The sequence below is a fragment of the Lactuca virosa genome, chromosome 7 (genome assembly GCF_052849685.1).
Source record: "Lactuca virosa cultivar CGN04683 chromosome 7, Lactuca_virosa_CGN04683_v6, whole genome shotgun sequence".
NCBI lineage: Eukaryota > Viridiplantae > Streptophyta > Magnoliopsida > Asterales > Asteraceae > Lactuca > Lactuca virosa.
Window position 1 is genome coordinate 121,833,522 of NC_136432.1, and position 27,603 is coordinate 121,861,124.

At 35.5% G+C, this 27,603-nt stretch overlaps 2 protein-coding genes and 1 pseudogene across 2 annotated transcripts; all 3 read right to left on the bottom strand.

The window, feature by feature from the left end:
* Positions 1-280: 280 nt before the first annotated feature.
* Positions 281-3,631, bottom strand: LOC145125089 (patatin-like protein 2). The gene is made up of 7 exons (XM_079060578.1): positions 3,270-3,631; positions 2,988-3,169; positions 2,218-2,395; positions 1,958-2,116; positions 875-1,183; positions 514-686; positions 281-439 (listed from the first exon to the last, which is right to left on the bottom strand). The coding sequence occupies exons 1-7, from the start codon at positions 3,582-3,584 to the stop codon at positions 385-387; spliced, it is 1,371 nt and encodes a 456-aa protein (XP_078916704.1). The 5' UTR covers positions 3,585-3,631; the 3' UTR covers positions 281-384.
* Positions 3,632-23,125: 19,494 nt separating this feature from the next.
* On the bottom strand, positions 23,126-23,930 carry LOC145126246 (uncharacterized; annotated as a pseudogene).
* Positions 23,931-26,293: 2,363 nt separating this feature from the next.
* Positions 26,294-26,857, bottom strand: LOC145127098 (uncharacterized). Its single transcript, XM_079062351.1, has 2 exons — positions 26,738-26,857; positions 26,294-26,617 (listed from the first exon to the last, which is right to left on the bottom strand). The coding sequence occupies exons 1-2, from the start codon at positions 26,855-26,857 to the stop codon at positions 26,294-26,296; spliced, it is 444 nt and encodes a 147-aa protein (XP_078918477.1).
* Between the last annotated feature and the right edge of the window lie 746 nt (positions 26,858-27,603).

Consider the following 27,603-nt stretch of genomic DNA (forward strand, 5'->3'; position numbering starts at 1 on the left):
TAGTTAAATCTTGTATTCAACCATCAATTCATTTAATCAACAACTATCTAATTTCATCCTCATAATTAAACGTGTAGAGATTTCATGTTCTAATGTTAATAATATTTAAATTTAATAAATAGTAATAAAAACAATAATTATTTAAAATTTTATTTTGAATTTTAATAGAAAAATTAATGTGGATGCCATGTGTACCAATTATGTTGACCCAAGTTCAAATTTCGCATAATGCTTTATTTGACACCAAATTGAAAGTTTAAGAATCTAGAATGCATAAAAATAGATTTAGGACCAACTCAGTACAAATGTTAAAGCTTTCCGAATGCCCCAAAAATAAGTCTTTGTGTCTTAAACGATGGATGGACCTGGATTGGGTTTTGGTGTTCATGGTGATCTATGATCACGAAGGTGCTTCTCATCAGACAGTTGTTTCGCGAAGCTGTCCCAAGAAAAATACATTATCAGTCACAGAGTAAATAAATGAATCCAATAACAATTGATGAAGCTGCATACTCTTTGAGGGCCTCTTCATTAGTTTTTTCACTGTAGGGCTCAAAGTTGCCGGTTTGCAAGTTGACCTTGGAAACTTTCCTTTTTAATAAGCGTTCACCTGTTTCAATCAAACGTTCCAAATTGTGCTTCGTGGCTCTATGTAGTGAAAACAATGTCCTTTCTAATCCATCCTCCTGTGTTCATAGAATTCTATGTTGGAAGATCATCACTATGCAAATTAATAATCTATAGCTACGATTCTAGCTAAAATTATAAACACGGGTTGCTAACTCCTATCTAAATTTGTATGTGTAGTTCCTTGGGACGCTTTATATTTTTAAGCCAATGTTTTTTAGTAATAACATAAAGTTTATAAACAAACCTGGATATGTAGGTAATTTTTTTCAACGTCAAGGGCTTTGAAGAGAACCGAAAGGTGGATATCAACTATATCAGTGCTAGCTTGAGAGAAAATATCAAGTAAAGGACTCGACAAATTAAAGACATTCAACGACCATCCTAACACGCCCCATTTTGAAGCCTTATTCACGTTATATTTCCATATCTTTTTGCATTCACCAGTTCCAATAGATATAACCAAAAATCTACGATACTCAAGGGGTTGAGGTATGTGAAAGTCATTATTTTTGCGAGTAAGTTGCTTGGCAATTTCTCCCATTGCAATAAGTGTCTGTTACAGAAGAAAAAATAAATAAGAACTGATGGCCATAGGAAGAGAATTCGATAATATATTTATCTTTCAAATTATTTATCACAAAACTTTTATAGTTCTTGTACTGTTGAAGTCAAGTGTATTATCAATATGCGAAGAAAAAAGAAAGTTTTCATATATGAATTCCGAGTGATAAATGGCTCAAGCTGATTCATTTGGTTTGTTTATTTGATCATGTCGTGTCTTCAATTTATTTTTGTGAGTTTTATGATCTACATCTTGTGATGGTCATTGAGAAATATTAAGGGAAAATGACTTAAAAGCCCAACGAAGTTTCCAAACCATTCAAAAAACCTCAATTATGTTTTGTCTGTTCAAAAAAACCCAACGAAGTTAACCTTTTGTCTAAAAAGTCCAACAAAGTTCCAAACGGTTCAAAAAATCACAATTTTGTTTTGTTTAAGTTCGTTGGGTTTTTTTTTAACAGTCAAAACATGATTGAAGTTTTTTAAACGTTTTGGAAACTTCGTTGGTCTAACAAGTTATTTTCCCGATAGGGTAATAAGCCATGTCATCTGTTTCTCTTATTTGACTTTCAGGAAAGTGTAACTTAGTTAGGCTTTTTAGACAAAATGTTAAGTTCGTTGGATTTCTTTGAACAAACAAAACATGATTGTGGTTTTTTGAACGGTTTGAAAACTTCGTTGGGCTGGTAAGTCATTTTCCCAAATATTAAAGCAGATTAACAAATGATTTTATTTTTCAAATAAATAGTTCTAATAAGTATTTTACCGGATTATTTGCTGCCATAGCACCATCAACTAGGTTAAACTCATGCTTCTGTCCCTGATGATTGGTTTCAAAATGATGTGGTGGAAGAAAAATTGGCGCTGCTGATGTTGCGATGCAAATATCCGAGAGCAAGGCATTCAAATATGGTTTTTCCTTCATCTATCAACAGAAAAAGATGGCATGGACATTTTATTGTATAATGTTTATGCTTAGAGACAATAATAAATACACCGCATAATAGAAAAAAAGAGAAAATTAACCTCATAACTGGAAAAGATTGTTGGTTGGAGTGTATTGATGTCGAAGGTTGGTATAACAATATTAGTTAATGTATCTTCTAGTTTGGTGTTTCTAAGCCTCTTCCTTATGGAGTTGTGGAGGTACTTCCCGTCATATACCGGCCCCATTAGGCTCTTTATAAATTTTTTAAATATATTGCTGTTTTTCAAGAAAATTAAAACTTATGTCAATATTTTTTTTTTCAGTGAGCGAGCCTTAAATAATAAAGTCCAAACAGAGGTAAGTAGAATAGTGTGCAAAAGAGTTAACAACTATGCTCTGACAAATATGAGAAACAATAAAATAAAGAAAAAATAGATATATGCCTCCTTGTGACTTCCTTATTTTCATGAAAGAAAATAAAGAAAACAACTAGGAATGGAAGTAACCATGTTAGCAATTCCTTCTAATGAGTGTGTAGTGTGTGTATGAGATGGGGGGGGGGGGGGGGGGGGGGGGGGGGATTTTATTCTCATTTTCTTTAAAAGGCTAGCCCAAACATATATCTAATCCTACTTCTAAATCTAACATAACATGAAACTCGAAAGTTCAACCACATTGGACGACACATTTCCAACAAGGTTATCCCAAATGCCCTATAGTCTATATTCTCATTTAAAAAGACTATTCTCTTCTAAAAAGGAAGACCATATTCTCTTATTCAATTAGGGTGAAATACTACAAATCGTTTTCTTTGGATGATTAAGCTCATAATATTTCCAAATTCAACTTAATTACATGAAGTTATTACCAATCTTGAGTGAAGATCTTGGGAGAATTTTGGAGGTAGAAATTCTTGATGTCCTTGGCCTCAAATACAGGGCGTTTATCTTCATCCGGAGCCGTTAACATCGCAGTGATGAGACCACCGGTACTTGTCCCAGCAATTATATCAAAATAGTCTGCTATTCTTGCGTCTTCACCATCTATTCTCTGAGAACAAAAATCAGATTTGTAAGATGGCAAAGATATCATACAAGTTCAAACAAAAAAACTGTTAAAATTTTGAGAAATCAAAGGAAGCTTGTTATACCTTAAGCTCATTCTCAAGAAAGTCGAGTATAATAGCTGGTATAAGACCTCTGATTCCACCTCCATCGATGCTAAGAACTGTGATCAACTTCCCAAAAGCTGGGGGGTGTTGCACTGACTTCGTTCTCTCCACTTGAGTTACACACCTCATATTTCTTCGTGTATATCTGTATAAGTTTGTCGAGGACTCCTCTCCGATTTTGGCAGCTGATGCCTTGTATACCTTAATGGCAATCCTACTTGGTGGCCAATGCTGCACAAGTCTTGTACTGCACCACCTTTTGATGCTTCGTAAATGAAGCGTTACCAGTCCCATACATGAACTATATGATAGAATGAAAACGTGATTCTAAATTCACACTGATAATCAATTGCAATGGTAAATACTTTTGGTGACATGAAGGTCCTTTACTTATAGTACAAGAGTATTTATTATTATTATTATTATTTTTGTAAAAAATAATGTGGTTGAGAAAAATGTTTGAAAATACAGGACGATTTAAATTGTCATTGTACTAAAGTAGTACATGATTTGCTTGAAATGATACGGTGTTTGTGTTTGACTTTTGGACTTTTTGTTTAAGGTCGTTTGTTTTTGTTGGAGAATAGTGTTTTGGGAGAAATAATAATCCATTGCCTATTTTGTTCCAATACCAAATTCTTTGTATGATTTTGTGTTGTAGCATTTTGTGTTGACGCCTTGATTCGGTATTCACATGTGGGTATTAACATGTTTGTGAATCAACTAATTTGGAAGAAATCAGGACTGTCATTCGTATGAGAATCAACACCTACGATCGGTTTACCTAGTTCTAGGGTTTTTCATTATTTTCCCATGTTTCCCTGCGCACCAGTAGGTATCAGAGCAACAAACGATTCCAAAATAGATATTGCATGTAACCCCATGTTTTCTTTTTCGATTATCTATCAGATTTCCTTTTTAGCAACTCAAATTTAATAAATAGAAGACTATTATTTTGGAATTTAGTAATTATGAATATATTTAATGAGATTATGTCTAAATCAAAATAAATAAGAATAATCATATAATAACATTACTCCATTCTTAATTGTCAACTATTTTATAACTTATATTTTATTTAAATATATAGGTCTTATAGAAATGTTGATTAATTTGATGTAAACTCCAATTGGGGGTGGGGTGTAGGACGTTATGGTGGTGCTCGTGGTCTTCTCCGACAAATGAATAAATGTAAAGGAGGAGTATACGTGTTCGAATCAAACTTCCCACCCCGTTGAATCCTTATCGCCAGAGAACAAGATGTGGTCAGGGAGGGAGGCTTCGCCGGAGTTAGGCATCACTAGTGATTTGAGGGTGTGTTGGTCATCTAAAGGTGAAGGGATGTCTTTTAGCATGAGGTATCACATTCATTTCATTTTGTAGAGATTAGGTTATTTATAACTTTTAGGCTTTTATTTTAATTTCTGATGGAGCAATTGTAGATTAAATATTTATATTTATTGATTTAATAATGAAATTGGGCTTTGAGGTATTCGGTTAAATGTGGGATAAATCTAGTGGGAGTCAAGCCTTATCACCGAGTAATTAGAACAAAATCTGATTAATTAGAGGTTGTTTACTTCAAATAAATGTTGGTAGATAATTATCTAATTATGGTTAAATTAAATTAATTACAAGATAATTAATCTAATTAGAACTAAATGGATTAATAAACTTGTACGGATTTTAGGGTCCAAAAACTAAAATATTGTTCAGTTAAAATAGTAGTAACATTTAAGCATAGTATCTTAACTCCATGGTTAATTATAGATAATGAAATTTATCAAAGGCATATCTTATATTTAATGACTTAGAGTGAAATTAAATAGCAGACTTAAATGGGTTCATTGAAAAATCATTGAATAATATAAAAAAAATTGAACATGTATTTTATATCCCTAAAAAGCTAAGGAGACGTACTTTAAAAATAAGTGTTAAGCTTTCAAAGAAATAATGATAAGATGGGTAAATCGGTTCACAAGTCATGATACATTCATGGATTGCGATTCACCAATATTAAATTCCAATCTGATCTAAAGTGTTTACGACCGTAAGTTGCGACTGGATGGGAATGATCAGAAGCTATGTGTGCTCCTACAACAACAACTTTCATTCCGATTGTGATTGGTAGCAAATGTGACTTCAAGTTCCAATTCGATTGTGATCGGATGCAATGAGTTGCAGCCGGTTATGAATGATTGGAACACATCAGAGTCAGGGACGGACGCAGGATTTTACAGTAGGGATTGCACTGAAAAGTCAGGGTTGCACGGTAGTAGAAAAAATTAAATTTTCAAAAAGTTTTCCACTGTGGCTGGAAAAGTCAGGGGTTGTCGGTGCCACCATGGACCCCCTAGGCCTGCCCCTGATCAGAGTCATTTGGAGTCGGTACGAATCAGAACATATCATAGTTGTTTGGAGTCGGAACGAATGGGATTCGTTGCGATGCGTTGCGACCCGTTCCGAACAATCGGAACGCGTTGGAGTCGGATTTTTTCGGTGCGACTGAGTGTGATTTACTTGTGATTCTCGGAGGTTGTTTGGTTGCAATCCTCGAAAGACATCTGATTCAGGAGATCGGTTGCGATTGTGATTAGTCTCGAAACTTGTGATCAGTTGGTATTCTCAGTAGCCATCTCTTATTCCGAACAGCTTGGTTCCGATGGTCGTGGATGTGATTTACTTGTTGTTGGTTCCGAAGGACTTAGATGCGAAAGTTGTTTGGGTTTCGATGGACTACTCGGTTCCATTGGGATATTTGGATGTGACAGGAGACTTGGATGCGACTTGCTGTGGGATGCGAAGCTACTTTACATGTGGAGTATGCATGGACGCCTTGGAGATTGAAAAGCCGCCTTTTCCACATCCCAAGACATCAGTTCCCAAGACTTTACAGTATTTATTTATATCACACCGCCAGCCGGCGACGGAAATGACAGGTTATGCGACGTAGGGATATTTGATCGAGGCATATATATATATATATATATATATATATATATATATATATATATATATATATATATATATATATATATATATATATATATATATATATATATAACATAACACAAAAGGGTATCAGAAACGATACTTTTATTTATTATAATCTATTTGAGATTATATTGCTTAAAAGGTCAAACATATATTCTAAACATAAGTAGAAATGACGAACACATAGAACTAAATTCAAGAAAGCTTCTTTGAAGACATCCTCCTTAGCATGACTATCCTCCCCACTCACCTCCCTGAGAATACATGCATTTTTGAAAACGTCAACATAATGTTGGTGAGTGCACAAATTTTTATAGTTTTCAATGGATACTACAACTCTCCTTTAGGTTGTTTTATCTAGTTTTGACTTTCATTTTTGTGCCTAACGGGGGTAAAAATAAATGATTATACAAAAATCACATCTCTCTCGCATGAATCCCGTTATCGGCATTCTTTGTCTTAAAGTTTTTATCTTAAGGAGTAATATGAATCTCCATTTTGCAAATTTAGTCAAAACTCAACAAATCTCTAAGTAACGTTTTGACTTAATTAATTTTAATTACATAGTTGATTTCTATTTTTTTTTAAATCCATAACTCTTTCTTTTGGAGTCAGATTTTTACGAATCTTATATCATTGGGATCATATTAACGAGTACCTTCCAAGTATGTTAACCAGCTTAGAAAACGATACAACTTTTTGGACGCTTATTTTTTAGCCTAATAGTCATTTTAACATTAAATGTAACGACACTTTTGATTTTTATTATCTCAAAATCAAATATTATAATATTAAGTTATCACATCTATTTTTCCCACTCTTTCTTAATGGTGATCAGTGACAGATGGAAACCCCTCGGTTGTCACAATTTAACCTTTTAATGTAGCCTTTGATTGGTATAATAATTAATGTCTTTTGAGTTTCTTTTTAACGTTAATTTGTAAGGCTATATAAAGTCATTTTTCCTTTCAGTTGTAATCAAAAGATATATTCTGAAGTTAATCAAAATTAAACAGTTGTTTATTGTAAATTGTTGCTACAATTCAAAACTCAATCTTTATTAGGACGTGACTCATAATATTGATTTCAAAATCAAACTAATAGGTCTTGGTTTGTTTTCACCTAATTTCAAGCTATAGTTCTAGTTTGATCTCCACACTATCCCACTTACTTGTTTCTTGTTTTTCCCTTGCAATGGCTACCTAATTGGTCCCTATTCATTAGTTTTTATCTTTTCTATCTTATTCCACTGTGTATTTGTAACATCCCAAAATTTCAAGACCAAAAATTTTGTTTTTAATTATGTTACTTATAAAACAGTTTAATGGAAAACATCATCGATATCATATAAATCCATAAAACCATAATCACATGTCTCAAAAATCATATAATCAATAGTAATAATGTCAGAGTACAATCCCATGGATCTCAAAATGCGGAAATCATGTGTGTGAGATGCTACCGTGCCACATAGCTTATTGAGATGCTACCGTGCCAGCTCCTTCCCCTTCGACGAAGGGGTACCTTAAACCAAAACAGAAAATCGTAAGCACAAAGCTTATTGAGTTCGCCCATCATACCACATACCATACAATAACATATCGAGCCATGCATATCTGGGTGCCGGCTTCCCCTTCGGCCTATTTCAACCGGATAACTGCCTAGCATATCTGGGTGCTGGCCTCCCCTTCGGTCTATTTCAAACGGATAACTGTCTAGCATATCTGGGTGTTGGCCTCCCCTTCGGTCTATTTCAACCGGATAACTGCCTAGCATATCTGGGTGCTAGCCTCCCCTTCGGTCTATTTCCACCGGATATCGGGGACTATTTCACCCCTACCACTACCACATAGAATCATAGCATACTGGCACATAGAACATAACAGATAGAGGCATACCAGACAATTATCACCCAAACAATCATCTAACTACAAGCTTCTAATAATGGTCCGACATTTTGGCCTTAGACCCACTTCTACCGGAGGGTAACTCACCTCAATGTCATGCAGAAACTGAACTATCGTCGATGTCGGGATCAACTCCTCTCAACTCCTACACATAACTGTTGGATTAGTGTCTAAGCCCATAACTATATTTGGTATGTACTTGACCCGGTTGTGCATGGTCCTTTTGGGTTGCCTTCACCAAAGCAACTTGATAGGATGATTTATGGAGAAAGAGGATTAGTTATGATTCATTATTATATTATTAGAATAATATATTAATAAGAGAAATCATATTATTTAATTAATATTAGTCATAGATTAATTAAGAATTAATTTGGTGACTAAAAGAGATTAATTGAAGAAAGGGGACTTAAACTGGCAAATGTGTGATAGTTGGATTTTGAGTTGGGAAACCTAATGGATCAAAGGGATGAACGAAATTATGATGGGAGGCCATCATATTTTTGTCCATGGCCTTATTCCAGAAGGTTCCATGGGCTGCTTAGAGTTTAAGCTGTCCATTAGGGTTTTGACTGAAACCCTAACTGCCCACAGTATAAATAGAACCCTTATGCTACAGAAATCGGCTAACCCTATTCCTAAGAGCTATAGAGCCGAATTCAAGAAGCCTCTAACCTCTCTCCAAGATCATTCTTTTGCTATTGGTGTTTGTAAGTCATTAGAGGAGTGACACTTGTGACTCTAAGCTCCAAGACTTGAAGATTCAAGCCATTATCAAAAGGTAATCATCTAGATCTGCTCTTATGTGATAATTTCGATATGCATATGCTAGATTAAGGTTTCTTGAGCCTTGGATGAATTGCATGTACAATAGAGAAACCTAGATCCAAGCATTAGGGTTTGCATGAGCACATAGGATGTTCTTTTGTATAAAACCCATCAGTGGTATCAGAGCGATGATTGATTTCTATTGTATTGATGCCTTGTTGATTCATTCATGCTTTAAATTCGAATTTTTGGCCATCTGCCTGATAAACTCGTCGAGCCCCATTGTGGACTCGTCGAGTAGGATGAACTCGGTGAGTCCATATGGTGACTCGGCGAGTCTGGCTGTCAAACAGACGAGTTTTTCAGGATTTTTGCCTATTTTGACTTAGGATAATTACCATAACTGTTTCAAATTAATAAAATTTTATTGATTCCTTATAATTCTCTTTGTCAAAATAAGAGATTTTTGTTATCTAATTAGATAATGGTTACCTTATTAGATAAATGTTAAATTATTTGAATTATTTGGACAATTATCTTGCATGAAATTGGATTAGGTCAAAATAGATAATCACCAATTAATTGTTTAATTTCATTATTTGTATTTTGATCTAAATAGTTTTGAAAGGTTTCAAAACTTGCCATCAAGTTTTGGAATTTAAATTTTTTATTGAAAGGTTTAATTTTGAAATATTTAAATTCTAAACCCTAATGATTTGAAATGTTTCAAAACTTGCCCTCAAGTTTTGGAATTTAAACTTTAATTAAAAGTTTAATTTTTAAATGTTAAATTCTAAAACCCTAATTTTTGAAAAAGTTCAAATTGCATCCTTATGGTTTTATTAAATTAATTAAGTGTATAATTAAAAGAGAGTTAATAAATCCATAATGATATGGTTTACATTTAATTAAATTAAAAGTATAATTTGTTAAATTAGACCACATAGTATTTTAAAAGTGTAAAATACACCCTTATACTATATATAAAATTAAAAGTCTAATATTATATATATGTATAACTGAAGTGCTAGTCTTACTGTTAGTTGGCCTCATTCACGAAGCCGATCTATAAGGGGGGGGGGGGGGGTATAAGATTATGGCCTATAAAATGGCCGTTTAATGGGTGTCCACTCTCACCCACCACTTCCTTGATTGGTGGAGGGTTGTTAGCCGAACGGGTAGGATATGGCAAACCCTCTCCTCATTAAAAGTATAATGAATAATTAAGTAACTAAATGTTTTACAAAATTTCCAATCTTAGTTACTTTAGGGAAAAGTGAATTGATGCAATTCCATGAAATTACATTGTGTACCCTTTCTAAGACGTTAGTGGAGCGTGTGTGGTTAACTGACACACTAGTTGGGTTCTAAGCAAAGGTGGCAAAGGGTGACTCGATGTTTGTCATAGTTTGATGGAGCGTGTGTGGTTAACAGGCACATCGAATAGGTGATTGTAACATTGGGGGCACCATGTATATTTGCATGGTTATTCACACCCTGTTTTGTGATCCTCGGCATCCCAATCACAAATCGAGGGGCATATCGAGATTTAAACATGCCATTGAAAAGTTCAATGAATCTCAAAGGATCTAGGAGTTTTCAATACATTTAAAACTTAATCTCATTTTCGTTTTTCATGGTGGAAAATTAGTGAATCATCATTCACTTACCTCAAATGTTCTGCGAGTTGGATTACGGCATCCATCTTCCAATTTGTAGGATATTGTGTTGGATCCTAGCCCTAATATCTCATTTGGGTGTTTTATTAAGGACTCAATCAACTAACTTGAATTTTTCCTATTTTGTAGATGTCTGATTCTAACAATGGTCTTCCCGAATCCCATGAAAAAGGTTTTCCTGCTCAAAGTGAATGTCTGTTCCACAATGAATGTGAAAGATCAATCCCTTCCTCGTGGACTAGCTTGGTTTCACTTCCTCCACCTCCTCCCGTTGTTATACCAAACCCACAAGATCGAATACTTGAAAGGTTCAAGGTCACTGAAACCCTGTTGGCAATGAAACATGAAGATGGTAAACTTGTGTTTGCTCACGTCTTAGGGATGAAATCACACATCGATAGGTTGATAATGTTGGGTGCGACTTTTCCCAAGAAGTTGGCTATGGACTGGGTTCTTCAGTCACTCCCTGAATCATATAATAAGTTCAAAAGAGAGTATTATATGATGGATATTGACGCAACCCTCATTGACCTAACTTACATGCTTATTGCTGCTGAGTCAGAGATGATTCGACAAAGCAATGGAGCATATTTGTCTGGTAAATTAACCAACCATGCTTCCATGGACATTCCAGAAGAACCCACCTGTTTCTGCTGCCAAGAGAAGGGGCGTTGGATGCAGATCTGCCATGAGAACCTGAAGAGCCCAAGAGATGGGAAAGTCAAGGAGTATGGCTCTACTTCAGGTAAAATCCACTATCTAACTCTGTTAAGTTCCTATTCATTGATTCTTAATTCATGATGTGATAAGATTACATTTGGATGTTTTGCAGGATCGAAGAAAGGAGAGGAAGCTTGATGGAAGAAGCAAGATGAGTCTGATCACGAAGAAATGGATTACAATCGCATGAATTCGAAGATCAGATTTTGAGCTTAGAAAGTTATGATAGATTTGTTAGGGATACTTAGATACATAGTTTTCATTTGATTGTTGCATTGTAAGGACTTGTTTTCCGCTGCTTTTATGAATAAAATAAATTTTGGTTTGACCTATTTATTTATATCCTTGCAATGAAATCGTTATGAAAATTGATGTTTGTGTATTTCTATTATTAGCAATGTTGAAATGGATGTGATTCTTAGTTATATTATTTATGGTAATGTCATAATTTTCTAAGTAAGGAAAGATTCCATCGCCTAAGTTTCAATTGGACAGAAACTTAGAATCATACAACTTGTATTGTATGATGTATGGAAATCTTGGTACTTAAGTAATTAAGGCTAATTCCTTGTTCACATAAGTATGTGAGTCAAGTGAAGGACTAAAGAAACTAGTACACAATGATGTGCGCTAGTCAAGTCCACCATAAATAATGATAACGTTATTTGTCATAATTTACTAAAGGTATAGTAAATGTGGTTATACTTACAAGATTAAGTGTAATTCTGAATCATTGGAAAGTTTCAATGGATAGCAGAACGAATAAGTAGAATCAATGAAGGCAGAAAGATAAAAGGTTTCTCCAATATAAGAAGAAGGGAGAGTACTTTTGTATCGTGTTGGTAACCATATTAAAATTCATCCTCTAAGGACACCTTAGTGCACTAGTCTGGCTAAGAAGAGGAATGAAGAATTGGTTAAGCCAATAAGATGTATCGTACTTCGTTCCAAAATCAAGTCTTAGAGTCATACTCCAAGACTGTGACTTGGGTGAGATAATCTTAAGTAGGAATGTTCTTACACTTGCGCATTTTGGTAAGATGTGATGTCTTAAATAAGACAAAGAACAACTAGTACCAAATTGCGTGTAGTTTTGTCTTGAGATAAACACACACTAACTCTTGGATATTTGTTTTTTTCAAGAAATGTTTCTTGATAAGAGAATCTAATATGTCAAGAGGTCAGTGGGAGTCTAAAGATCTTGAAAAGTTTCAAGAACAAATCAAGAAGTAAACCTATTAAACACTAGCACACGACTTGAGGATTGTGACCTATCGTGTTGACAAAATTTTATTTATGTGCCAATCCAGTTGAGTGATTATGCATATGAGTTCTACGAGTTCTCAATTGAATGCATAAGAGCAAACACCTTGATCAATGAAAGTACATTGACTGGCATAGGTGAGCTGCTAAGTAACTTCGAAGCAATGGTGGGACCCTTGATGGCAAGAAATTAAGAATGAACAAGTTCTGTTCATAAGAGTTTGAATTTGTCACAAACCTTATCTTATGATTATGCTTATGAAAAATTCACATGGATAGGAACACATGCACCATAAAATCTAAGTGTCATAAGGTTTCTCTCCTTCATGAAAATGATTGCGAGGAAACACTTTCACTAAGAGAGATTTTAAGAAGATAGCGATTATGTAAATTGCATTCTCAAATTCGATTATGATTACGGCATCCCTCTTCATAGTTTGAATTGTGAGATTTGGCAATTAGTCTGAACATTTAGGACTTAGTAATATAAGTTCTGATTAGTTTAGACACACATGTGAGCTGTCTAAGAGATAGGTGTACGAGTTTGAGAAGCTTAGATAAAGGCTTATCGAAGCACATCGTATTGGAAATATGAACTTTAGAAGTCAATATGTATTGTCTTCTAGAAGTCCAACTGTTTTCTGAATACGTGTCAAAGCTAGTGGGAGTATAAATGTTATACTTGAATGGATATAATCATCATGTTAGTGGGAGCATGATTATTATTATTATAAGTGTTGCAAGTTGGCAATATTAATTATAGAAAAACAAAAGTTTCACTTTGCAAAGTTGCAGGGGTTGAAAAGTTGTTTTTGCCATAATTAAGGGAGAGAATGTTGTACTTCGTTTCCAATCTAAAAGCTTAGATCGATAAATTTTAATTGAATTTAGTCAAGGATATATTTATTATTTGCATTCTCAAAGTTCGATTATGATTTCGGCATCCCTCTTCATAGTTCGAATTTTGAGAACACGGCAAATAGAAATATTATGGAAATATTATAGCAAGAAACTGGTAAAGTATCATGTTTTTCGTTATGAATCGTGTCCCATACGCTTCGAGTATAGGATCGATTGCATATGCTGTAAAATTCAACCGTTCTAAAATTTTCCAAATGCCTAGGGCATTAAGAAGGAAAAAATGACTAGAACCGTTTTTGATTAAAATAATTAAACAACTGTCAAAGACAATCTAAGGTTCGCCAAGGATTGATCACTTGTGATAAGTTGGAAGTATAGTAATGGATGGACCATATTGACATTATTTTGAATAGATAAGACTCTATTTAGAATGAGTTGTCATATGGAAAATATGGAAATGTTTCCTTATTGGGAGTTGAACGTTAAGAATCTATGTCTAGATTAGAAACTTCTATGCAAGAAGGATGTTCAAAGGAATGTACTTTAAATGAGAGACTTCATGACTATGGAATTGTCTTGTAACAATCTCCAATAGTGCACTTTGTAATTTCATTGGCAAAGTCTTGGTGACTTTGGCGCTATGATATTACGAAAGGACAGTTGCATAAAATGTTAGAATCTAACATATTCTATAAGTGGCAAGAATTTGGTATTCTCACACTTGTGGTAGGGATTGGGAATTATGAAATGAGTGTGATTGAAAATGTTATTCAATTATACTATTTCACAAAGTAAGGACCATAGGTAAGCATAGTGTGCATGCTAAGAGCATGGGACAATTGTCGTTATAATTCAAGTAAGAAGTTAATTACCCGAAACAACAAATAATGAGTAATCAATATGGCGATTAAATAAAATATGTTTTACTTATACTCAAAGGTATGGGGCCATATAGGATTAGTATTATTCTTGTGTTTCACTTTGCATTTTTTGACTTCCCGAATAATAAGATTATTCAAACCCTCCACAGTCGCTCATACTTTGGAAGTAGGTATGAAAGAAGACTGTCATGAATCCGTCTGTAGATTGACTAAAGCGTCTAGTCATAGCACAAGTTTGCTACAGAATTCATGAGTGCTCCTATAAGATTAGAGTATTAGATTAAACCCACGCTCACTTGGATTGCTTCATGGATTTTATCACGAGTGATTGGTGAGACGGTAATATCTTATATTCTTGAAACCAAGATGTGTGAGTTGCATCTTGCGAGTCGGTTGCATATTGATAATATGTAAACACACCAGTAACTTGGTGTTATAAAACGTATTGTTGTGTGTGATTCAGTGAGTGAGTACAAGCGAGCATTGAGTCGAAGTTTATCCGTTCCTTTTACCCAAAGTGGGATAAAAGCGATATTTGTAGGCCCCTCGATGATTTAGTGATGACACCCTAAGCATTTGGCCAAGCCGGGACTAAGTTGATGTGTTCAATTGTAGTCTTTTGTCAGTTATCATAAATCAGAAGTCGGGAAACAAGGTATAGACAGAGAGAATGATTTAAATCCATGTCTCAGTCTGTACGATATATAGTATGGAGGAATATATGATCCCTTATCTAAAGGACAGGTTACTGATAAGATCAGAGTTTGACAACGTCTTTGAGAGCTACGATTGTTAATCGGATTGCGAAGTCATACTTGTAAATTTAGTTATTAGACTTATCCAAGTGGGAGACTGTTGGATTAGTGTCTAAGCCCATAACTATATTTGGTATGTACTTGACCCGGTTGTGCATTGTCCTTTTGGGTTGCCTTCACCAAAGGAACTTGATAGGATAATTTATGGAGAAAGAGGATTAGTTATGATTCATTAATATATTATTAGAATAATATATTAATAAGAGAAATCATATTATTTAATTAATATTAGTCATAGATTAATTAAGAATTAATTTGGTGACTAAAAGAGATTAATTGAAGAAAGGGGACTTAAACTGTCAAATGTGTGATAGTTGGATTTTGGGCTAGGAAACCTAATGGATCAAAGTGATGAACGAAATTATGATGGGAGGCCATCATATTTTCGTCCATGGCCTTATTCCAGAAGGTTCCATGGGCTGCTTAGAGTTTAAGCTATCCATTAGGGTTTTGACTGAAACCCTACCTGCCTACAGTATAAATAGAGCCCTTATGCTACAGAAATCGGCTAACCTTATTCCTAAGAGCTATAGAGCCGAATTCAAGAAGCCTCTAACCTCTCTCCAAGATCATTCTTTTGTTATTGGTGTTTGTAAGTCATTAGAGGAGTGACACTTGTGACTCTAAGCTCCAAGACTTGAAGATTCAAGCCATTATCAAAAGGTAATCATTTGGATCTGCTCTTATGTGATAATTTCGATATGCATATGCTAGATTAGGGTTTCTTGAGCCTTGGATGAATTGCATGTACAATAGAGAAACCTAGATCCAAGCATTAGGGTTTGCATGAGCACATAAGTTCTTTTGTATAAAACCCATCAATAACAACCTTCTTTAGTTTACCATTACACACTCTTAACCCTTACAAGGGTTACTCAGGTCAAAGCTTTCACTTCCTTCTTCAAGATTTAAACAACCAAAAACACACAAAAATGGCTCAAGAACACTCCAAATGCTTTAGGGTTTCGAGTTAGGGTTTTTCTGGACTGGGAGGGACGATGGAGGCTGGATTGGGATGAGATAAGGCGTTTAAATAGGGTGCACACCCTAAATATTAGGGTTTCATTCAGACAGTCCTACCCCCCGAGTTGGGTACCCGACTCGTCGAGTAGGTTACTTAACACCCGCATCGAAAGTCTAGTCTACTCGATGAGTTGGGCCTCCAACTCGCCGAGTTCCAGTGTAAAGACATAAAAATTTTTAAATTTAAAATACGTACCGGGAACCGGGTGTTACAGTATTCAATAACAAATTTGATATCATTTGTGGTTTCAAGCTCCATATTTGAATAATTTATGGTGATAGAAACCTGATTCGTGTTAGTTGGATTTGGAGCGATCCAAACACGTATCAATTCAACTCCTATAACGATAATAAAAGTGAAGAAGAAGTATATTATGAAGTACCAACATGTAATATGTGTGACACGAGCTAAGCAAGGATTGATGTGATTGTAGGTGTCTAAACAGTTGGAAACCAATCTTAGCTACTGATGTGGTTTTATTATGAGTAATCGCTTCAGGTGAGTCTTCTCACTGTACTTGTGGGTCGAATGCACCAATGTCGGCCCACCGGATTGTGTTATGTAGAATGCTAACTATCTTTGTGACTCTTGCATGTATGATTGGGTTGAAATACACCCCAATGGGCCCATTATTGTATGTTTGGGTTGAAATAAATCCCGGGGATGGGCCCCATGGTTAGGCCCATTATTGTATGTTTGGTTTGAAATAAACCCTAGGGTTAGGCCCATTATTGCATGTTTAGGTGAAACATACCTCAGGATCGGGCCCATGATAGTATGTTGGGTTGGAATATACCCCAAGTTTGGGCCCACTGATTAGTATGTCATGTGGTATTTTCGGGAACTCACTAAGCTTTGTGCATACGGTTTTGTGGTTTATTATCCTGAGGTACTTCTAGTTAGAAATGGAAGGGCCCGACACTATGTTACACACCTAGCCGGCGGTGGAAACGTCACACGGTGCGAATGTGTGGAGATTGGGTCGAGGCATATATATATATATATATATATATATATATATATATATATATATATATATATATATATATATATAAGAAAATAACACAAGGTATGACACAAAACCGTCCGACTATCAGGTTTTGTTTTAAATGGTCCCTTATGATTTTTTCTTGCATTTAAAGGGCATAAATTCATATTAACCTGTTTATTAAGGACCTAAGACCTGTTTTAACTTGTTACTATGCCAAATAAGATGCCACGTATATAAAATTTAAGGCACCTTCACCTTCAATGCCAAATAACCATTCAATTGTCCCCATCCTAATTTCTCCTTTATATGTAATTTTTTTTTCTTTTCCTCTGAATCACAACTTACCTATTCAATACATCGATTTATCCATCTCATTGATTCAAGAAATATTTGTGCTATATCACATTCTCATCTGATTACATCATATGGATTTATTCACGATTTAGATGTTCATCAACACATGTCTGTTGAATTCAAACTCCACCAACAACCATCTCTTATTACTAGATCTCCACCATCGTTCGCCTACCACCGATCATCATCATCGTTCACCTACATTGGATTTGAAATATGATTTAAAGCACAACATGGTAACTCTTACAAGAGGAGTGATGCACACAAGAGAAGAGGTTGAAGGGAAGAGGTATAAGAACCATCAGTTGCAAATTTGAAGCAACGAACAAAGATCAGACACGTGTTCGACATCACGATATGTCGTCTTCAAACCCAATATTTTTCCAAATTTCCAGATTTAGGTTGTGACGGAGCTGAGGAAATTCAGGGGTTCTAGGAAGAGTCGTCGTCTTTAAACATCGTGAAACCAATGGGTTACATTTCAAGAAAAATTGAAGAGGTTAAATCGTTCTTATCTATCAATTTTAGGGCTTCTAAAATGTCTTCTTCACAGATCAATTTAAGAAACCTGCAAACTACAAAGCTCAACTCATTATAAAGGAATCAGGTCTGAGATATGGGATGAGACAAGAGGCAAATTACATGCTTTTGTTACAATTGTAGGGACATGTATCACTATAGCTGGTGTTTCTTGATTTTTAAAGGAAAATGATGCAGGGATAAATTGTTATCTTCTGGATCCTCTTGGTTCTAGCTTGTTTAACAAAGTGACAAGATTAGTGATGTACACAAGAGAAGAGGCTAAATGGAAGAGGTTAAAGAACCCATTTCATACGGTCAATGAAGGAATAGGGATCAATAGATTGACTGAGAATTTCAAAATGGCTTAACTTGATGGAAAGTTCCATATTTTTGTTCCTTTTATTAGATTCCTTCTAAGGAATGATGAACAACTTATTAGAAGTTCTTCAATAATGAAATGTGTTGGTCGTATGTCGTACGTCGTATGTTGCTGGTAAGGGTATTATTCGTGATGCTGAGAGTACAACCCACTACTGCTGGTGTCACTATGACTTTTATTTAGTTTGAAACACAACCTTCACATACATAATCAGATAGCTACAGTAGCTGTTAAAAGTCAATGAACACGTAGGCGAAATTGGATAGTATATGGCATAATTAGACCATATGTGGAACATAAACCGGATAAAAAAGGTTAAACTACCCAAATTGGCCGGTAATAATCAAGTTCATACACTTATACTGCAAAAAATTTAGATGAGGGACCTTTTAAACCAATTCATGTTAGTTTATAAGGTTATAGTGACATTTACCCATTATCTTATTAGGATATATTCATTAATCCTAATTTACTATCATTGTAGGATATTTAACGATCCTATCTTATTATCGTATTATGATATATCAATTAATCCTAATTTACTATCTCTGTAGTTTATCTAATGACACTAACATATATTATCTACCACTCTAAGGTGTCCCTAATGGTAGTCTGATCTCTAAGGTAATCTAGTGTATTATCATGAGCCCAAAAAATCGACGTTATTTGACTAATAATTTTGCCCCACTGCGATGCTTCATTGGACATCGAATAGTGAATAATAAGAAAGTTATCCTTCCAGGATTGTAGCTAGCAATCGCAGGTGGGGTTGTCAGACCCCGTATAGATCTATACATGTCTTCCTAGCTCTCATAAGATTAATGATTATAGGTAACGAGGAATGCTGAATTTAATCAAGACCTTTGGATGAATATAACAGCTCAGTAACGCATTGACCTTAGGTATTTATCCTTTATATTTTATCTTTTATATTTTATCTTTTAATCCTTCCGAGGGATTTCCTCTAACTACCACGATATAAATCTTTTTATCTTATATTCGATAATTATATATTTTGATCTCATAATTATTTTGTAAATATAAGTATTCAAATATATACCCTAATTATAGTTATTTGAAAAAAGGATATTTAGGAAGAGTGACAACTAAGTACGGTGCATATCCCTATATCTGACCATCATAACCTCTAGGTACTACGTTGTCCAAGGGATTTGGCCATTATAACATCTAGGTATTATCTCTTCCTAGATTATCAGGGATCAAATCTCTTAGGTATAATATCATAGCTTACAATTAGGCATAGTATCTATAGCTACATTATCTTAAGGCTTTAAGCTTTATAAAATGAAAGTTCCAAACTCTACAACTTGTATATGAAACTAAGAAGAACATAGAATTATCACAAATATCTTTTCACCAAGAAAATGTTTTTTTCACCAAAAAAACGGTTTGTCACAAAGACGATCCAAAAGACTATTACAAAAACCTAAATTAGGGTTTTACCCTAATAAATGAATATATACTAATCTAATATAGTGAATCCCTACAATCAAGAGATTCTATCTAATCTACATATAAACTAATCTAGTATATAAGGAATGTATCAAATCAGTTTTTCTGCAGATTCAAATATCAGCACCAACACATCAGAAGTTGATCAGATCATCAGCTTCAGAGGGTCACACTGATCAGCGCATCCACATCAGCGTCTGGAGATCAGCTTCAACTTCAGCTTCTGGAGATCAGTTTCAGCTTCAGCTTGAAAGTTTGCTTTAGTGTATGATTGTTCAACATATCACCTAATCAGTGTATCATTAATGTATAACCATAAACGTCTAGACACACTGATCAGTCTTCAGTAGATGGTGTCCTCATGCTTTTGGTGTTGATTGAATCTTCAGGGTCTTTCAGTAAGCAGGTGATGTTCTTCGATCTTCGACATATAAACTTCCATCATCATATCTTTAGATTCACTAACTATAATTATAGTGTATATATTTTAAATCATTAAATCTATACAATTGAGTGATCCAACAATCTCTCCCTATTTGATGATGTCAAAACTAAACTAATGAAGAATGATCTAATACATAAATACAAGTGAAGTAATATGCTGATTACTGCTCCCCTTAGATTCAGCCCCCCTCAGATTTATAATATTCTTCTTTCAAGAGTGTCTATTATTCAAGGAATGATCAAGTAACAATGTAGCAAACCTAGACTTTTCTCCCCTTTTAGACAACATCAATAAGTACTACCATCTTTTTGATTTTTTCTAAGAAGACAACAACTAACCGAAAATAAAAAGAAAACATCAAATATAGTTAGAGGATAAGATAGGTGTATCATAATATTGTGTTATTGAAATAGTGATCATTTACACAAAATTGCAAAGTCTCATCAACGTATGGTTTTAAACACTGAATCATTTACTTCCTTAAAAAAAGAATAAAGGGCGAGAGTGGCTAGGTGCGTGTAATACATCAAAATACATGATATACCTATCAGCATAGATTTTTCAAGTTCTCATTAGTACTTACGATTTGACATTGAATCTTAAAAATTTAAAGAAGAAATTAAGGGAAAGAATGGGTCGGTACGTGTGGTAAACTACGGTACATAGTCTAACAATCGACACATAATTTCGAAAGTTTATCAACGTATGGTATTGCATAGTGAATTATCAAGTTCTATATTAGAAGCATTGTGAGAGAGAAATAGGATGTCTGAATCACGCTGAGGTGAAATCAGCGTGAATGATTGACAGTGATAGCCCATCAATATAAATGGTTTAATCCTTGCATCATAGAGTTAGTTGTAGTCTAGAATCAAAGATTCATCGTCAATTCGTAATGGTACAATGTCGTACCTCAGTCTTGGAGGTTAAAGACATAAATATACATTTGTCATTTATGGACCAGACAAGTATCTCTTACACTGATGACAATGCAATCAAGGTAAGCTATTGGGTTTTGCTCGGTGTTTCTGCAGAACATGAGACTTGATGCATACGACAAGCATGCTCCCATGGACAAGAGTTCGGTAAGAGACAATTAAATAAAAATAAACACCCAAACATTTTTTTATAATTTTTTTATTTGTACAAAGTAATCTTACTTAGAAAGTTTAGACGATGGTAGACAATCAGCATGTGTGGGTGGCTTAATATCATCTCAAAATATGGTCTTGCTGATGAGATACCTAGAGAGATTTAGGCACATACAACAACATGCTTCTAGGGACAAGAATTGTCAATAGTTACATAATTGGCATACGAAATGCCACCTTTAAATCACGAGAGGTACAATGATATTATCACAAGAGACCAAACCAGATGAACATATATGTTAGTTTAAAAAAACCATTTCTACCTGCTTGTCAGTTGTTAACTCATTTGCCGTTGTCCAACTTGAATGCTCCCCTAAGCTTGTGGTTCATCAGTAACTTCAGTTTTGGCTCATAAAACATGACATCTTAGAACACATAGTTCATTGTTAAATAGTTCTAACATGGTGCAATGAAATTGCAAATCTTGAACCAAATGTGTATTGAAACATTAGGTAGATTGTCAAGAAGACCCATGAGAACCTATCAATTCTAAGAAAACAGAACCATCATGTGATTTGGCAACCATGTTATCACTTGTTCAACTGTAGATCAGTGCCTGAAATAAAAGAACCTTGAACACACAATAAAGATATGACGATTAGACACTTTAGGGGGTATATAAGTTTTAATGATCATAGATATTTGAACATCAGACACATCGTTGAATATGTCCTTATAAGTGAAAGTTTAACTCCATTTCGTTGTCTCGGTGCTTTCTTCCCTTCATACATGAAAATCATTGCCTAGAAGACTTGTAAAAACTTGTTTTTGTATCTGTATATTTATAACCATAACTAGAAAAATGAAATAATTACAAAAGACAAAATTTAAACAAATCACAATAAAATCATCTAGAAGGAGTTTAAAAAAATAAAAACTATAAAAAAAACTTTATTTACTTAAAGGAAAAGAAATAAATTTATCAATGAAAATATAAAACAGTTGAACTAAAAAGAAACTAAGACTTTAAAAAAAGGATATTTTTTTTTAAAACCAAAGTCTTTTGGATATCCATGACTTGAATCAGCTTTAGTACATTACCATATCTTTATTTGAGATAAAGATATAATAATGTCTAACTTCATCAATTTGTAACAAAATATCAAGTAAACTTCCATGTGATTATGAAGACAGCTATGCACATACGAGATAGCATATTTGTGCTATTGTGGCTGTGATGATATGTCTTGTTGTATTGAATTCGTCAAAGCATTTTAGAAAATAGACCAAAATACCCCTATAGTAAATTTTTGGTACTAGAAAAAAGAGAGAAACACTGAACAATTCCTTCTTGAAAGACTTGTACAATCTCTGCCACTTTTAATGTTTGTCCTTTCTTTGTTACACCTTTTCCAAACTTTCTTCCTATCAAACTTTTCTTTGATTTTATCTTTATTCTACACATGCAACCCACAAAGTTGAAAAAAAACTTCTTTTTTTTACATTCTTTTTTTTTTGAATTCTTTTGATTTGAGTAGGACCCACATGAAGTACTCATTTAATATAATGCAGTCTTATAGCACTATGTTGACTTCTTCTCAAGTCCTCAAGACTTTTAGTCTACTGACCAAACTTCCCTTAATATTCATGCATGTGACATACTTCTCCTTGCATCCCATCTTTCCCTATTCTTTCACAATTTCACTAACACAAAATAAAAAAATAAACAACCATTTTTCGTCTTTTGAACATTACAACAACCTTGTTTTTTTATCATAACTCATGAGACTACATATCAACATAACCAAAAAAAATCTACCAACTCGATTCGTTTCTTGTGCCAAAAAAAGCATGACAGCTACTTTCTTGCTTCTTGTCATTGAATTACTAATTCATAATAATAAATACACATCCAGAATGTTAATACCTTCCATGTGTATAATATGTTCATCCAAGCTACCCTTTGAGATATATCTTGCCTTCACTGAGGAAATGACTTACTCTTTCCCAGAAGGATGTAATACATTAAATGGTAACCTAATTCTGTAGAAGTTATCACCTTCCATTAGATGTTTAAACTTCTCCTTCTCTGTTGCAGAAAGATCGTGCCTTGAGAACCGAAGCTTTGTAAGAATCTGTCTGCCATGAGCAGAAGTCTTAAGTTAAGCAATAAAATGTCGACGGCGGAGAACTCATCAGAATCCTTGAAAGCGTTTTCAAGAGCGAACTGAACTCTAGAGCCAGATTCTGAATTTGCCGATCTCTTCCTAGCAGGTTATGGAGGGGAAAAAGGAGGAGGTATTACTTGAGGTGATGATATCGTGACATCGATATCAGGTGAACGACCGACTTCTAGACCAAATTGTTCATCGTCGAGGAGAAGCTCGTGGGATTGAAAAGATAAATTTGATACTATTAAGAGAGAGAAGAGGAGCAGTAGAATCAAAGACTTGGGGAGTTTCATCATGGAAGGGTCGAGGGTTTGTAGGAGGCTGATGGAATTGATGTGTTGACTTTTTCACGATAATGACCGAAATACCCCTATTTAAGAGGGTAGCTTAAGATGTTTTTCTTTTGACAGAACCCATGCTCGTGAATACCATTTCAACTTTTCCTTTACGTTTTTTTTCTTCAAAAATAAGAGAAGAATAAAGCAACACCATAATGTGATAGGTTAGACAAGTCAAGCCCGTCCTTAGATGCTTCATAATCAATGATAGCACACAAAAGCATGTGTGTGTTGGGAGAATAACTTTGACAACAATCTCTCTCTCTCTCTCTCTCTCTCTCTCTCTCTCTCTCTCTCTCTCTCTCTCTCTCTCTCTCTCTCTCTCTCTCTCTCTCTCTCTCTCTCTCTCTCTCTCTCTCTCTCTCTCTCTCTCTCTCTCTCTCTCTCTCTCTCTCTCTCTCTCTTATTTGTGTAACTTCCAAAAAATCATAACACATTTTAACTTTTTAAAAACAACTATCCAAAACCATAAAGTTTAGAAAACCATTGTTTCAAAACTGCAATCCGGTAATCAGAGCATCCAAAATCCAAAATAACATAAAAACTGAAGGATGTGCACGATCATGCATTTGCCTTGCCACGGTCCTCTAAATTACTTAAAACAATAACTAAAAGTATAAGCCAATTCTTAATGAGTTCCCCCAAAGTACCACCACATAACATAACAAACAACAACATGCATACAGAGCCATCAACATGACTGGACCGTCACAGCGGGTCTTCAATCTATCTGGACCGTTGTCTGGGCCGCATTGTAGGCCTTCAGTGTATCCAGACCACCCCGGGTATCTTGGCCTTCAGTACCATCTGGTCCGCCCTAACCCAGTAAACCATAACATATTAATATAAACATTACCTATCAATAAACAACAAACACAGGTAGTCGTACAGATCTACTAGTCTAATCACATAATCAATAACCACATATCTCTGCACAACAACATACCAAAAATCAGGATATCTAATACAATGGGCCGGCCTTGGTGCCTTCCACCCATAAGTACAGTGAGGAATACTCACCTCAAACTGCTGAAAATCAAGTAAATGCTTGGACTTTTGATCTGGTGAATCCCGCGCTAATCAATCAAATAAAACCCTAATTAATAATTGGGCCATAAATCATAAGTAGAAATCTTTGTCAGTTGTCCAACTTCCAAGTTGAAAGATCATTTCACCATTTCCTTACTTAGCCCAACAACGGAGGCCGAACCCATTGGCTCTAAAAGCCCAATATGGCCCAAATTCCTAAATGATACCCCAAGCCCACTATGGGCCCAAATCCAAGAAGTTCCAAAGTCAGAAATACTGGTCGCCCAATAAGGCACAAAAATCCTTATAGTCCAAATACGGCCCAAACCGCAAAAGTCAACAAAAGTCAACAACTGCTGAGTATTCCCGACGTACTCAGACTTACCCCCTGCGTACTCCTTCTTTGGCCACTACACGCTGCGTACAAGCTGGATACACCAATCGTACTAAGAGGCATGCATGATCAGGGACTCAGTAGCGTACGCTGAATGTACGCTTACGTACGCCCATCGTACGCACCCATTAAGCATTTTTCCAATAAGTGCTTAATACTTCCAACCAAACGTTTAAATTTCAGACCTAGTCTTGTGAAACATCTTAATCCATAACTTCATGAACTTCGAGCCTTTGCATGGTTCAAAAGAACCCAAACCTAACTTTTAGCACTCTACTTTCACCAAAAGGATCTAAACACATGCATGGTTGATGCACAACCATCAAGATGCTAACTTTATGGACTAGGGACCTCACATACATGAAGAGAAGCAACTCCTAACTTCTGTAGTGGAAGAAACCCACTAGATCTCATCATAGGACCAAAAAGGGACCAAAACCTCCTAAAGACTAGATCTAAGCATACAAGGAGCAAGTTCCATGTTACATACCTCAATGAAGCTGGAAATCATATGAGAAATTTGGATCTACAGGCTATGCTTTGATCAAGGCTCCTTCTTCCAAGCTCTTCTTCCTCAATCTCACCAACATACACTAAAAACACACAAGAAGGTCAAATCTCTTCAAGAAAGGCTAGGGTTTCAAAATGGGGCTCAAAGGGTAATGGAGGTTGAGAAATGAGAGGATCATGTGTCATAATGTTGTTTAAATAGGGTACAAACCCTAAATTTTAGGGTTTCCCCCCTGAGTGTGTACCCCCAGCGTACGAGAAGTACGCCTAGCATACTCCAAGTTTACCAAAAATGTCAAAATTGTCCCCAAGGGACCAAATCTAAACATTTACACACCAAGGGACAAAATGAAAAGTACCTTGAATCGAGTGTTACAATTCTCCCCAGCTTGAATCAGACTTCATCCACAAATTCCGTTGCTGCAAATAACTTTAGGTAATACTCCCTCATCTCGTCATCGAGCTCCCACATCCATTCAGACCCCTTTTGGTGCTGCCACTTCACCTTTACTAATCCCACAACCTTGTTCAACAAGGCTTTCGTCTTCCAGTCAAGGATCGCCACCGGTCTCTCAATATAATTCAGACGATTATCAAACTGAATATCCTCTAAGGGAACAACAGCTGAATCATCATCCACACACTTTCGAAGCTGCAAAACGTGGAAAGTGTGGTGGATCTGGCTGAGCTCTTCAGGCAAATCCAATATATACGCTACCTTGCCAACACTGGAAATCACCCAAAATGGCCCAATATATCGGGGCCCCAAGTTTTCCCTCTTCCTGAAGCATATTACACCCTTCCAGGGTGATACCTTCAGTAAAACCATATCTCCGACCTGGAACTCCAAATTAGATCGCCTCTTATCGGCATAACTCTTCTTCCGACTTTGAGCTATCTGAAGTCTTTGTTTGATCTGATGGATGAGCTTTGTTGTCTGAATGATTACCTCAGTCATTCTCATGACCCAATGAACAACCTCTCCCCAATACACTGGGGTGCGACATTTCCTCCCATAGAGGAGCTCGAAAGGTGGTGCACCAATGCTGGAATGATAGCTATTCTTGTAAGAAAACTTAGCTAAGGGAATTTAGGAGTCCCAACTACCACCGAAGTCTATGAAACAGGCTCTCAACATGTCCTCAAGTATCTAAATGGTCTACTCAATCTAACAGTCGGTCTGCGGATGATAAGTAGTGCTAAGATGCAACCTCGTATCCAGTTCCTTGTGGAACTTCTGCCAAAAATGAGATGTGAACCGAACATATTGATTAGATACAATGCATAATAGAATACCATGCCGAGCAACCATATTGCGCACCTACAAATCGACCAATTTCTTGGTCGAAGAACCATCTCAAATGGCTAGAAAGTGAGTGCTCATGGTCAGACGGTCCACGATAACCCATATTGCGTCGAATCCCTTAGCCTTACAAGGTAACTTGGTGATGAAATCCATAGTGATATGTTCCTATTTCCACTTGGAAACCTCCAATGGCTGCAACTTGACATGCGGCCTCTGGTGCTCGGCCTTGACCATCCGACAGGTCAAGGACCTCTCAACATACTAGGCTATCTCTCTCTTCATGCACAACCACCAATAACTAAGCCTCAAATCCCGATATATCTTGGTGGCTCTAGGGTGTATCAAAAATATGGAATTCTCTGCCTCCACCAGTATAGTATGCCAGACCACACCATAAT